The sequence below is a fragment of the Polyodon spathula genome, chromosome 3 (genome assembly GCF_017654505.1).
Source record: "Polyodon spathula isolate WHYD16114869_AA chromosome 3, ASM1765450v1, whole genome shotgun sequence".
Taxonomy (NCBI): domain Eukaryota; kingdom Metazoa; phylum Chordata; class Actinopteri; order Acipenseriformes; family Polyodontidae; genus Polyodon; species Polyodon spathula.
In genome coordinates, this window is record NC_054536.1 from 38,871,434 (window position 1) to 38,886,415 (window position 14,982).

The window sequence follows — 14,982 nt, forward strand, 5'->3', positions numbered from 1 at the left end:
GTGGATCCACAACCTGTCTGTAGAATTTAGTAAAGGTATGGGGAGTAGTCCACACCGCTGCATTGCAAATGTCATTGACAGATGCACCCTGGAATAAAGACCATAAAATTGCCATGCCCCAAAACGAATGTGCAGTGAGCCATCTGGAGGGGGCAAGTTGGTCAGCTCATAGGCAGTCTTCCATGTATCTGGTATCCTTTTGGACAGCCTCTGCCTAGGCAGGGCTTGACCATGGGACTTTGTCCCAGAGCAGTCAACACATTGTTTGGACCGTCTCCAACTTTTTGTCCTGTCAACATAGCACACCAGGGCACCCACTGGACAGAGCTTATGGCGCTGCAGCTCCCTGTCAGTCTGGAAGGAGGTGAGAAGAAACCTCCAATTCTAGACTGGTTGATATGTAATGCAGAGATAGTGTTCGGCAAAAGGCAGAATCGGTAGAGTAACCCTTGTTTTGGCTTCTAAAAATTAAGCAGGTTCTCACTAAGGAGAAACCCTGAATCTCGCTCACTTGCTTTGCAAAGGTGATAGCAAGCAGTCCCTTGAGCGATAACATTTCAGCTCAGCTGAATGTGTGGTCTCAAATGAAGGCTTCAAGGAGTGCATTGAGCACCACGTTTAACCTCCAGCGAGGAACAATGTCCTTCATAGGCAGCTGAAGCTGCCAAGCCACTTTAAAAAATGTTGCCCTGCCAGGAAGTTGCGCTCCACGGGAGACCAAGTCAATTGTATATGTCAAGCCAAGTGGCTGCCAGATAGACTGTTAATATAGAGAGGAATTACTCTCAAACAGGCCATGCAAAACTGCAGTATTACTGCCATGGGGTTGAACCCACGAGGCAGATACTAAGATGCTCCACTTGTACCCGCACTGGGAACGTGTGGACGGATTTAAGGTGAATAACCCCATTGGACAGACCCAAACAGCTCAATGCAGCCATTCAGGGGCCAGACCCAGAGCTACAGGCTTGATGGGTCGGAATGCTATAAGGTCCCCTGTGCCTGACTGAGCAGGTCACGGCGCCTGGGCAGTCTCTATGGCTTGCCGCTCAGGAGCAGCATCAGGACCCTGTGCAAATAAGGGGCTATTAGGAGCCCCTTGGCCTGGTGCCTGACTTTCTTCACACACACAGGAGCGTGGTGGGAAGGCATATAACAATTGTGTTGGCCAGGTGGGAACAGTGATGTGCAATGGGGGTTACACATCTCGTGTGCCCCAGCCCAGGCTAGACACGTCTGCTCAAGCAGCAACGCCACTGTAAAGTAATGTAACAGGGCAGACGCAGTGTACAGCTCTGTAAAAAACTTTAACAGGGTGAATCAAGACCTGAACCAAGTCCTCTGATACTGGACCTGGGATGATGCCATGGTCAGCACCCGGCTGGAGTTATTGGAATGGTATTGTACAGTGCCCTTGGTACCACACGCATGCGGTGACTAACAGTGGGTCGATACAGTACTGGTGCGTTAACCTCGCTCCCTGTTCGGTACGGGTACCAGATCTGTAATGGAGCGGGTTGGTTACCTGCAGGTCTACATGGTTTGCATTACCGCAAGAAGCAGTATATAGAGATGCCCACCTATATAGCTTCTGGCAAACCTAAACAGTCCAAACGAATACAAATAACAAGGGACCAAAAAGAACGCACACAGAAGGAGTACACGGAACTCCAACGCAAGTCAAAAAGGAAGTTAGAAAGGCCGAGAGAGAAATAGAAATGAACATTGCTAAGGGGGCTAAAACCAATTCCAAAATGTTTTTCCAATATTACAACAGCAAGAAAACATTCAAAGAGGAGGTTAAATGTCTAAGAGATACAAATGGCAAAATCGTAGATGAAAAAAAAAATAGCAAATATATTAAATGATTATTTTTCACAAGTTTTTACAAAGGAAGATACGGACAACATGCCCCACATCATCCAGTTCCTATCCAGTTTTAAATAACTTTAGCAAAACCGAGGCAGAAATGTTAAAGGGACTAGGAGCTCTTAAAATAAACAAATCCCCTGGGCCGAATGAGATCCTCCCAATAGTACTCAAAGAAATGAAAGAAGAATTTACAAACCGCTAACCAAGATCATGCAGCAGTCTCTTGACACAGGGGTGGTACCGACAGACTGGAAAATTGCAAACATAATACCAATCCACAAAAAAGGAAACAAAACTGAACCAGGTAACTACAGACCAGTAAGCCTGACTTCTATTATATGCAAACTTATGGAAACTATAATAAGATCCAAAATGGAAAATTACCTATATGGTAACAGGGTCCTGGGATTTTTTTGAGGATGCAACATCGATAATGGATAATTTCAAAGCATATGACATGGTTTATTTAGATCTCCAGAAAGCTTTTGACAAAGTCCCGCACAAAAGATTAATTCTCAAACTGAACGCAGTAGGGATTCAAGGAAACACATGTACATGGATTAGGGAGCGGTTAACATGTAGAAAACAGAAAGTACTGACTAGAGGAAAAACCTCAGAATGGAGTGTGGTAACCAGTGGTTTACCACAGGGATCAGTATTAGGTCCTCTGCTATTCCTAATCTACATTAATGATTTAGATTCTGGTATAGTAAGCAAACTTGTTAAGTTTGCAGTCGACACAAAAATAGGAGGAGTGGCAAACGCTGTTGCAGCAGCAAAGGTCATTCACAATGATCTAGACAAGATTCAGAACTGGGCAGACACATGGCAAATGACATTTAATAGAGAAAAGTGTAAGGTACTGCACGCAGGAAATAAAAATGTACATTATAAATATCATATGGGAGATACTGAAATTGGAGAAGGAATCTATGAAAAATACCTAGGAGTTTTTGTTGACTCAGAAATGTCTTCATCTAGACCATGTGGGGAAGGCTAACAAGATGCTCGGATACATTGTGAAAAGTGTTGAATTTAAATCAAGGGAAGTAATGTTAAAAATGTACAATGCACTAGTAAGACCTCATCTTGAATATTGTGTTCAGTTCTGGTCACCTCGCTTCAAAAAAGATATTGCTGCTCTAGAAAGAGTGCAAAAAAGAGTGGCCAGAATTATTCCAGGCTTAAGGCATGTCATATGCAGACAGGCTAAAAGAATTGAATCTGTTCAGTCTTGAACAAAGACGACTATGCGGCGACCTAATTCAAGCATTCAAAATTCTAAAAGGTATTGACAATGTCGACCCAAGGGACTTTCTCGAGCTGAAAAAGAAACAAGGACCAGGGGGTCACAAATGGATATATTAGACAAAGGGGCATTCAGAACAGAAAATAGGAGGCACTTTCTTACACAGAGAATCGTGAGGGTCTGGAATCAACTCCCCAGTAATGCTGTTGAAGCCGACACCCTGGGATCCTTCAAGAAGCTGCTTGATGAGATTCTGGGATCAATAAGCTACTAACAACCAAACGAGCAAGATGGGCCAAATGGCCTCCTCTCGTTTGTAAACTTTCTTATGTTCTTAACACTGAGGGAAGTCTGCTGTTAGAGCCCTAAAAACCTTCATTATGGTGCTGCAAGCAGTCACCAAGATGGCAGCGAGATACTGTGGCAAAGACTGCAAGCAATCTCAGCCGAAGCGCGTATCTCGGTCAACGCACAGCTACATTTGTGTTTCTGCAAAACCAAAACTGAAAAGACAGGCGTAAGAGAAAAACTCTCACAGAAAACACCAATAACAATATTACAGTTCAAATAATAAAACAGTTTGAAAAAAGGAAACTTTAATTTTGACTCCAACAACACCTGCTGGCTTCATGCAGGGTACAAGGCCGTTGCGGAGCGTCACAAACAATGTCCTTATGTGCAAAAAATTATGTATAATTAGTGAAACTAAAAGAACGGAAATAATTACTGCACAAACAGTGTAGCAATATTAGTGATTCAATATATGTAGATAAAAAGTAACAAGTACTCATTTGTCTATGGCTCTCCCATCAGGTACTGTCCTGTGAAAGGAAAAAAAAAATGCTGGTATTGGTGCATGCAGTCTTCTTATGCCCTCGGGGGCCAAGCACAACTACGTCACAGCTATTTGGTATAATCTATTCAGGTTCGGGGTCAAAAGGCGGTAAACACCCATATGTTAACGGTTACATTTCATACTTGATAGGGAACAAAATTGCTACACTCCTTATCTTTCTGGTTGAAAGAGACTGGGCTAGCTGCCCCTAGACATGCAGAATCTTATTAACCTGTTATGTTCCTACAGTACATGATTTTGACAAGTCTGATTGTGGGTATCTTATAAGAGAACAACCATTTTGTGGCAGTTCATTTACAAAGTTGTCGCTACCAGTTTTAAAATCCTGGTGGGTGCCCTCCAATCCCAGGACCAAGCAGGCTTTCTTTTTCACCTAGGAATTAGAGAGCGGATGTCAGCGAGCTACCAACCTCTGGAGGACAAAGGCCAGTGGGACGAGGAGGAACAGTCCCTGCTGGTTTTGTGCGGTATGACTCTCACAGTGCATCACATGGCTGATCCTCTACCAGGTGAGCCCCTTGAGGACCCCTACTCCTGTTTTAACCTCTGGCCATATGGTAGATGTACACAGCTGTTTCCTATGATTTTTTAAACATTTTTTTTTTTTTTTTTTTTTTTAAAGACAAGTTCCGTTACTGGGGTTGTTCAGTCAGAATCCATACATGCTGGCACACTACTGTATTGTGGTTCTCTGTAGTATGGGGATTGTGTAACCAAAGTTAAAGGGCTTGGTCACAGTTGTGTGACAAAGTTGCCTGAAGTCCCTTAAAACCAGCAGTTACTCAGAAAGTGAACTGACTTGGTACACAAAACAAAGTTCCATCTGAAATATCCATTAAAAAGATTTCATACCATCTAATGGTTTCATTTACATTGTTTACTTCCTACCAAGCTGAATACTTCATTTTTAAAAAAAAGTGTAGCAATATACAGTACATAGCCACAAACAAACTAAATAATGGTACAATTATTTATTTTCACAACAACAAATACAGTCTACATAAATAAATCATTTTTTTCAATGACTTAAAGTGATAAAAACCTAAACACACTAAATTTGTCTCAGACAAAAGCAAATATGAATAAATACATTCTTTAGTTTATCCTGGACTTCTTCACTGCTGATGTATCTCCAGAAGCTTTCCGTTTGTGAGATTTACTTGACTCCAACTTATTCTGCAGATACTGTGCAGCTTCTGGTAGACAGTAATTTTCAATTGCAGGAGGTGGGTCCTACAGGGTAGAAGAAAATACAGTTAGATATGCTATGCTGATAGTAGGATATTACAGTGCATTACAGTGGTAGCCATGGTCAGCTATAAAAATGGCAAAGTATGGCGCATTATGCTCCATGATAAAATAGAGAGCAATGCAATATATAGTTTAGTTAACCTGTCCTGCATCTTCTGCATGCTAGAGGGCGTGATCTGACTAGAAACTGTTTCTCACAGATTATGACTGAAATGCAATGTTTCACCAGTAGGTGTCACAAGCTGAAGATGAGGTCAATGTAGAAGGTCATCTTTTAAAATGAAATCATTTGTTACAGTAATCTGTCACGTATCCGCCTGTCACATATCCACCATGACAAACTTCTTCAGCAACGTTAGTTTATTATTGAAGAGAAGATTAGTTCAGATATTGTACATCCCACCAAAGCACACTGTATTGTATGTGCTCTGTGCAATACTACTGCTGATAGGGTCAAGTGAGCGGTTCAGTGTATAAATAAATGAAGTTCGTCTGCGGGGAGTATCAACTTTAACCTCCATCTCAATCTCCAGCCTGTCACTCAGCAGCGAAAGTAACGCACCCACACGGCTACTCTGTCACAAGCATTAATACCCTATATCATTCTAAACAAGGGATTTTGGTTGAGCTCCTTAATAAAAGCTGACTCTCAAAACAATAATTGTGTGAATAAAGTAATTTTAAAGCTGTGTATAATGGTATTTAAAACAGGATTCATTCATCCAGCCAATCTTCCAATTAAATCTGAAACTAAACACCGAATGTGAGAACAGACTGCATATCCAGCAGTTGCTGCATGACAATAAATGTGATCAAACAGCGGTTTGAAAAGCTATTAAGTGGTGTGCAAATGAGTTAAATGTATTATACATTTAAGTGATATTTTTGTAGTGTGATAACTGAAGTGATATTATCAGGGGCTCTTTTCCCCCTGTTGACTCCCATTGCATTCTGGTTGTAACATTTCAATGCAGTAGCATAAAACAAATGTCACTGTATTATTAAAATGTAGGCTAAGATACATTTTACAGTGAGCCCTTAAAAGGCATTTCAGTCAAAATGTCTCATTCACCATCAACTGTCAAATACTATTGTTTGTTTTTTAATACAATTCGTTTTAAAAAGTTTATAAACTAACTTTGACAGATAGATGTTCTGATGCTTTTGCTATAAAACAGTGCTAATGTACTGACAGTGGCCTGAATCTACTTCGTTGGTTTTGGTGAAAACAATTATTAGGTGAGAGTTACACATACAGATGTTTGCTAGGGTATATACCATGTCTATTGTATTCCATTTTAACATTGACTCAACTTAAACTAATATATGTCATATAAAGTTGAAAATCCATATATTTACACAATGCACATGTAAAACTATGGTGCAGAATTTTGTATCAGAAGTTTAAAAGTCTAGATATACAGTATGTGCAGAAAACTAGTTAGTGGTTGGCAGGTAAAAACAGAATTAGGGTTTGAAGTTTAAGTTTTATTTTTTGATCATAAGACATCCCTCTAAACTAACTGAGGCGATACCATTCCTTAATTAAACCCAGAAAAAGCTGTTAATTACAAAACGCTACTCGTTTTTACCTTCATATCTTGATCGAGCCTGAAGCCTTATATTTATTTCAGACAGGAGGTGACAAATTATGTTAATTGTAGGGCCCTATGAAATCCATTTTATTATTTGGAATTTTCTGATTTATTTTTTTCAGATTTTTTGATTTAAAAAATCTGTAATTTGCTAGTTTGTTTTTTATAAACCACAAGTGTTTGATACATTGACAGCAATGATGAAGCTAGAAATGCATGAAAAAGTGACAAAAAAATCCTTTATAAATAGTTTTAATCAAAGTGCTTTCAGAAAAAGGGTACAAATTGGCAAAAAATGTAATTTGTGCCGGGGTTGGCGAGGCACAGCCCCGGAACCTCTAAGTTCTTTGCGTGCGTGCTAAAGAGAGACAATCCACTACCACGTTTGTAGCCTATTTTATATTACTTTACAATTTTAGCTTCAATGCCTTTAAGAGGAGGACACTGGCTGCAACTCTATTGTCGTTTTTGTACACAAATCAGCTTACATGATTTGAAAAACATCATGAACAATACAAGCAACTTCTTACACTACTTTGTTTAATTAAATGACTAGTACACAACAAAATATGAAAGATAAACAATAAATTTCAACAAAAGAACAACTTTAATGAAAAAAAATTGTAGACGACTTCAATAGGAACATTAGCCTGCTATTATATTAAACCAAAACAATAAATAATAACGATCTGGTTCTCTCTTGCCTTTTTCAATGAATACAAGTTAATTAATAGAGAATAAAAACAAACATACTAAGATAACAACTGTCTAGCCTAAGTTTAATTAATTGTTTAATTAATCTACCAGCGGCTTCTGTTGTATACACATCGCTGATAATAGTGTAGACCGTGGGTCAAACCAATATTCGTGTTGGGGTGCTTTATTTATTTATTTTTAATCAATGTCGTCATTCTGGAGTCCTCCGAATGCCTTTTAATTTGTTTGTTTTTTACACCGTTTAAATGCAAAACCATAACAAAACATGTACGCAGGCTTGCTTTTTTTTTTTTTTTTTATTAATTTTTTTATTATTTGTCCTGCCTTTAAATTCTATGCAAGTACCACTACTTTGTATATGATGTAGAATACATGAATGTAAACATCTAACACCAGTACGTACAATACTCTTTCAAAGAAACATGTTATGATTTTGAATATGCGCTTCTTAAGGGCGGTATTATTGTCACTGCTTGCGCCCCAGCACCTCCTCCTTACAAATTAAGCACTGCCCAAGTGATAACGGTAGCTAGCAAGTCAAGTGGCACAAGAGGCAGCGCTTTTTTACAGTCAAAATCATGGTCGTGTATAGTGGCTGAGAGGTGCAAAATAGTGTTTTTATGCATTCCCATGACGTGTGTTTCTTGAAGCCTCTTGTTAAATAAACACTGATATTATGATGTAATTTTTCAAATATATACAGTACATATATATTTTGTTTGTTTACCACAAAATCAGTTTAATGTCCTTGGGTGCCTTATTCCGTTTTTTTCTCTGAATTCTGCAATTCTGTTCGTATTCTATGCAAAACAGATTTCGTAGGGCCCTATAAAAGATCATCCCTGATCCTAATTGCATTTCATTCTTGCAGTCGCCCAGTTTATCATTAACACAGTTTGTAATGAATAGTTTTCTCTTTATTAGGATGCTTAACAACTACTAATTAACATTTAAAAAGGAGGCAGAGATTTGGAAAATAAAAAACGGAAAGTTCAAGCCTTTATTTTAATTTTTTTGTAAAACTGGGATGATCTATCTGTATGCCATTTTATATTAAATTAAAATTTACACACCTGCATAAGATAATCTGCAATATATTCTGGTTTAAGGCAATTCACTTTGTGAGCAGCAGCCTCTGCCACATTCACTCTGGGATCCTCAGCTTTTAGCTTGCTGAAATCCACAAACAGATGACTGGACTCCTTGTACATAGATGGAGAATGACTTGAAAAAACCTAATTATGAAAAAAAAAGGACAAGAAAAGGACAACATTATCCAGATTTTTTAATTAACCAATATATCCTTGAACAAATGTAAAAGACACAATTCTGTGGTTAGTTTACATCTGACAGTACACTTCTACGAAGTCCCAGTCACAACCTCCTATCAAATCAAGAACTAGCATTCTCTTTGTTTTGTGTATATTTAAAATCAGCACAGCATCAAACATCCTGCAACCTGTATTTTGAGGGACAAGTCTTTAAGGGGAATGTGTTAGATAAAATAAACAATTACAAAATAAAATCTACCTTCTCCTGTTTTCAGCCAACGACAAGACCACACTAACAGTACCAAAGTGGTAGCCAATTGGAATTATGTCTCACCTTAGCTCCACCAGATTGAAGCAGTCGTCTAAATCCTGCCTCTTTCGCTTGATCGACATTTAATATTACTTTCCAGCCACTAAAAGCTCCCTAGTGAGAGAGAAAGAGAGAAAGTCAGACCAACACACATATAAATGTTACTTGCCTATGTTGCAAAACCAAATTGACTTGTATACAGAAGTGCATGGAGCACATTTTATTTGACAAATCAAACAGTAGTAAATAATAAAGTGCAGGATGCAACCACATTTCACATATGAATTCGCATTAGCAAGTAAACACTACAGTATAGCCTGTGTATTGTACTGTACTTTCTACTATGAGCTTCCAGAACCATGACAGTATTCACAGACCAATCCCGTGTTGATGCTTCCAGGCTTTAATTGATTGGGTTAAACACAGGCCAATGAATGTAGTGCATGGGAAATAGTCTAAAGTCTTATTACATATGCGTTTTATAAATATTTTGCTGTAAGGTTATTAATTGCATTTATTAAAATGTCCTGCGTATATAAATCTAGTATTCTGCAACACTCTTTCCCATGCCTCTGAGCTATTGTTGTTCTCCCTTTGCCTCTGCATGAACTTTCTCCATCTCAAAGCAGAAACCGCAAGTTTCCTCTGCTGGGCATTTATTCCAGGAAGAACGTCAAGGATGGAGCTGCTGCCCCACTCATAATCCTCCTCCTGGATGGGAAGAAAAAAAAAAGATGCTTAAAGTTATTGATAACTGATTTTGTGTCAGCAGTATCAGTTTGAAATTGAACTGCTCCCATTGTTTTATTTAAAATAAAGCTTGTTACTCCAACCTCAATGAAGTGCCCAACAGCTCTGCATGCCTCCAGATAGGACCGGTGGAGTATCCACTTTCCAGCAGCCATTGAGGCCAGGTACTTCTCGTTCCTCATGGGTTGTCCCACAATGATATGTGTGCAGCTAGGATCGAAGCACTGTTTCTCAAGAACCACCCCACCTGCAAGGAACCCACAATTAAAGAACATCTACGTAACGGACAAGGGATACAAAAATGAACGAAATAAATACACATATCCTATAACAAGGGTGTAAAAAATGTACAAGATTACAGGTCTTATTAGCATACTGTAAAAAAGTCTTAATGATTCACAAGCTAAATTCTATCACTACGACACAGAATGTGTGGCAAAAAAATTCAAGGATCAAATTAAAAATGAAAGAAATGTAAACTATTAACAGTGCCTTTGTTAAATATCTAGTGAAGGACCCTGAATAATAATAATAATAATAATAATAATAATAATAATAATAATAATAATAATAATAATAATCTTACCAAGTTCTTCAATGAGGTGGCAATAGTCGATTCTTTCTTGAGGGTTAAGCGAAGACAGTTGAAATACAGGCTGGATCTTTCCTCCTTTTTTCTCCTCCTCAGAATGAAAGTCAAATAGGATTGTTTACTCATTGGATTACAAAAGATTAAACACAATGATCATATTGACTGAAACTCCTGTAGAAAATCCAGTGTTTTTGCCTGGGGGCCACCTTTGCCGCCCCCCCCCCCCAGCTCTGGGGTTGTACATGCTCTCTGTTGCATTCTAAGCCATTTTGGACCACTTTCAGAAGCAAATTTGAACTTTGAACTTTGTATTACTTCTTACAGCTTGTCATTTTACCAGATGTATCAACCTGATAAATCATACAAGAATCATACGAATGTTACTCATCAATCCTTCTACATGTACACCTGTTTCACATATTAATTTTGTAAAACCTCAGCTACAAATATAATATCTGCTTAAAATAAAAATAAATCTTTTGCATTAACAGTTTTTAACTGTATAACAACAACAATCTAAATTATACTCAATGAGTACAGATAAGCTCTGTACCAGTAAATTTTCTTATTTAGTAACACAGAGTCAGTTTGTGGTACCTATTCATGAGTGTTTCATTCTAAAAGCAGTACAACAACTCTGTGTCAGAAGCAATAGTCCAAGAATTTTGTGTCTCAACGAAAGTACTAACTGCCGGGCATAGAGAGGCACATTTATTATTATTATTTTACAATTAAGCTCTAAGAAACCAAGTCAACCTTGCTGTTATGAAGTTATGGTTTTATTAAATGCAAGCCGACAAAATTGGGCAGGTGTTTTGCATAAAATGTTCAATATGTACTTACTGAGCACACCTTAAATTACAAATATATGCAAGTAGCACCAAATGGCATAGCCAGTACCAATGGTATCACTGCACAGTGCTGCACCTAGGACTCCCACATACAGTTTATTAAAGGAAAGTGCTAAACAAACAAAGAAAAGCAAGTGCAGCACTGCTGTTTTCCAGGTAAGTAAGCACTGGTTTACTATATAAAACATTGACTTCATTCTGCTGAATAAAACAATTTCAACAGTATAAAATTAGACGCAGGAAGGACCAGTCAAGAATTGCTTCTTGTTTCATACCATTAAAATGGTCTTATTCAAGAAATTGTGTCTCTGCCTTTGTGCTTGCTTCTAAATATGGTCCATTGGAGTTAAGGGACAAAGTTTGGCCATAACAAAATAACTTAAACAACAATGTAACTGCTGCTAGTCATTTCTTACTAGTTTTAAAATCATTATTCTTTACTTTAAATATTGTGGCAAGTTTTGCACTTGCTTTGGATCAGGTACATTATTGGGCTGACAGTAGGCAGAACGACAGGGAGAGTAACATATGCAATAATACTTTAATTACCTTACGATTTCAGGTATGTGCCTTAAAAGTAAGATGACACCGGCTGCGAAAGGAGGACAGCGACTATTGTCGTCTTTGATACACAAATAAGCTTACTTGACTTGAAAAATGTCTTAAACAATGTAAGCAAATTCCTACTTGGTTTAACTGAGTCATCACCTACACAACAAGCTTCAATATGAAAGTTGAAAATGTATGAATAAAAGAACAAGTTTAATAAAAAAAAAAAAAAAAAAAAAAAAAAAAACACACATTCTAGCCTACTTCACTAAAGTAAACTTGCTTTTGTTATTTTGAAATACTACGGCTTCAGATTATTACTAGTGCTTAAGAACAGTAACAACATTTTATTTAGAGTTGGTGCTGAACTTAAACCCGTTAATGGCCCCGCAGCAACACGAACCTACTAACTTCCATATCTAAAAATAAATAAGAATGAAATAAATAAACCAACAGTCTGGTTCTCTTTTTTTCCCCACCCAATGAATATAATTTCATTAATAGAGAATAAAAACAAACTGAACTTTCTACCTAGCCTATATATTTCATTAATTATTTTTTGTAGTTTCCAAACTACCCCAATGTTGCAAATAGTGCAGTGTGGACTATGGGTCAAACCAATGTTTGTGAAGGGCGCGTTTTATTTTTTTCTTTTATCAATGTCAGACTTCTGGTGTCATCTGAATGACTCCGGTTTTTATATTACATTTTAAACTGTTTAAAAGGCAAAATCACAGCAAAACATAGAATAGTGTGTATACACAGAGCAAAAAAAAAAAAAAAAAAAAAAAAAAAAAAAGAGTGGCAAAATATAGTTTGCCTCCCCTGTGCCCTATGCGTTAGTCGCCTACAGTCTCAATCAAGTAAAAGTTTAAAAACGAGGAAAAAAAAAAAAAAAAAGTATGGCACTTCTATACGAATCATAGGAATGGACCTGGGCCATTTTGATGGATTCTGTCTACAGACGGAAAATTTTCACCCATAGATGTACCCTTTCCAGCAACAGAACATTCCACTGCTACACATTCTCCTGTTGACAGTTTTATTTTTATTCCATCAGCCTATACACAAATGAACCCGCTTTATGTCATGGCTGGCGTGCAAGCATAACTCGTGATATAAAGCAGGTCATGATATAAACTGTTTCACTTGCCTATGACAGCACATTACGAGTGCGAGAAAAAAAAGAAAGAAAACTAACAGCGAATTAAAGAGCAGCGTTTTAATACTGTACACTTCATCACTTTACATTTAAACAAATGCATATGGTTTAGGACAAATACGTTTTGCATTATTAACGTGAATGAAACCGTTTGTGTCATTATCTAAAAAAGACATGAATTCTTGACTGATGAGAGCCATCAGTTAGGCGTTGCACTTAGTGTTTTTTTTTGTGTGCGCGAGCGCACGCATTTGTATAAAAGACTGACTGCTAATATTTGGTGACATTGGTGTTTTGAAACTGAACTGTATCCCGTTAAGACTGCCCACGCAGCATTTGACAGGCTGCATAAAATGTCAGTTTATCAGCCAAGATGATTATTGGTTGTTAGCTGTGTTGAAAATTAATTATATCCCGTGGTTACTTAGTAAAGCCCGGTGACACAGCATTTGACAGACTGCCCAAAAGGAATAAACAGGTTTGTGAGACAATATTAGTAGAGGTACTTTCTCAAATAACCTATGGTGCATGGCGAGTGGTTTTCCAAAAATCCTGTAATGATATTTCAGAGCTTTATATTTATTTGGGAATTGTAATGAACCTAATACTGAAAGCCATTCTTTGTTTAACAGTTGAAAATCTTCCCTCCCCCTTAAAACACTTAACTTGCATTTGTTTATGTAAAAAAAGAAACAGATCTAACCTCACCTGCCAGACCACTAGAAAATTTCACCCTCTCCAAGCTTCAAAAGGGACTTAATTTACTATACTGGAAAGAGACTTCCCGGAACCAGGAATTCTAAAAGACTGGCATTTTAAGGGTTAATGGGCAACATTACACATGACAAATGAACACATACGAGAAACTTGATATGTCTAAAAACAACATTTGTTGTTGTTTTGTATTAAATCTAATACAAGATAAAATGTACACTCTTCTTCTATGTAAAACCATAACACTGGTAGTATTATAAATCTTTCACAACAGTCATAAGTGTTTGTGACAGAAATACAATGACTCTTGGTTGTAAATCTCCCTCCCGACCTGTGAAGCAGCGAGAAGAGTTTTTTTGACGGGCTGGTCTGAGAGTTCTTTCCCAGGGTTAGGTGGGCTAGTCTGGAATAAGGCGAGACTCCGTTGCAGGAATGCATTGACCAGGAAGGGAAATGACGTGGCAGCCACAGATTGGAGAGGCGGTTGCACTCGTTTACCAGGGGGTCATGTGTGACAGCATAAAAGGGGACGGAGAATCATAAACTGTTCCTTCGCTTTGGTTTATCTGGAGAACCGAGAAGTACTGAGAGCGAACCAGTGAAATAGAAAACAGAAACTAACAAGTACTGCGAGTCTTGTGTGTTTATTTGTCTGTGTATTAAATCGTCTTGTTTGTACACTAGACTGCTAACATGTTTCCAGAGCTGTCGCAAAAGGCCAACACTAAAGCCGGAACATCACTGCACCAGTGTCACATAAAAACTAAACTATCACCCACCATGAGCACTACTGCACTCACCCAGGACTGGTGACAGTGTACGTATTATTGTATACATGTGGATACATGTGTTTTCATTATTGTTTGGGTATGCAAAACCCGTTATTGTTTTTATTATAATTGTTTACTGGTCACCAGACCTGGGATTACAAAAATAAAGCACCCTTTTCCAAACCGGATTAAAGTCTGTTTGTTTAATTCCTGCACTGCATCACTTCTGCACCTGTATCCACTCAGCTACCTTACTCAGTTTTTTATAGTTATTTTACTACACTCAAATATTTAATAATGTGCAGAACGCGTATATCATGGTGAAAGTGAAACTAAAGTCTGTAGTTAATTCCAAGATACTCGGAAAAAGTTACCTTACTGTGAGAGTTTTAACCATGCTTTTCTTAATGTTTGTAAGAATGTTAACTGAGGTGTGGTTTTATGGGATGTCATAAATACCATCTTATTTGAAA

The 14,982-nt window shown here is 37.9% G+C and overlaps 1 protein-coding gene across 3 annotated transcripts in view; it reads right to left on the reverse strand.

The window, feature by feature from the left end:
• Positions 1 to 4,947: 4,947 nt before the first annotated feature.
• The window catches only part of topbp1 (DNA topoisomerase II binding protein 1), a 30,228-nt gene continuing 20,193 nt past the window's right edge, over positions 4,948 to 14,982 (reverse strand). For 2 of the 3 annotated variants that reach the window (XM_041245219.1, XM_041245218.1), the window contains exons 23-28: positions 10,458 to 10,554; positions 9,955 to 10,118; positions 9,692 to 9,832; positions 9,146 to 9,235; positions 8,614 to 8,775; positions 4,948 to 5,210 (exon numbers count right to left, since the gene is read on the reverse strand). In XM_041245219.1, coding sequence (XP_041101153.1) covers positions 5,073 to 5,210; positions 8,614 to 8,775; positions 9,146 to 9,235; positions 9,692 to 9,832; positions 9,955 to 10,118; positions 10,458 to 10,554 — 792 coding nt within the window. In that variant the 3' untranslated portion in view covers positions 4,948 to 5,072. The remainder of the gene's footprint in view (positions 5,211 to 8,613; positions 8,776 to 9,145; positions 9,236 to 9,691; positions 9,833 to 9,954; positions 10,119 to 10,457; positions 10,555 to 14,982) is intronic. The other variant, XM_041245220.1, reaches the window with a different exon arrangement.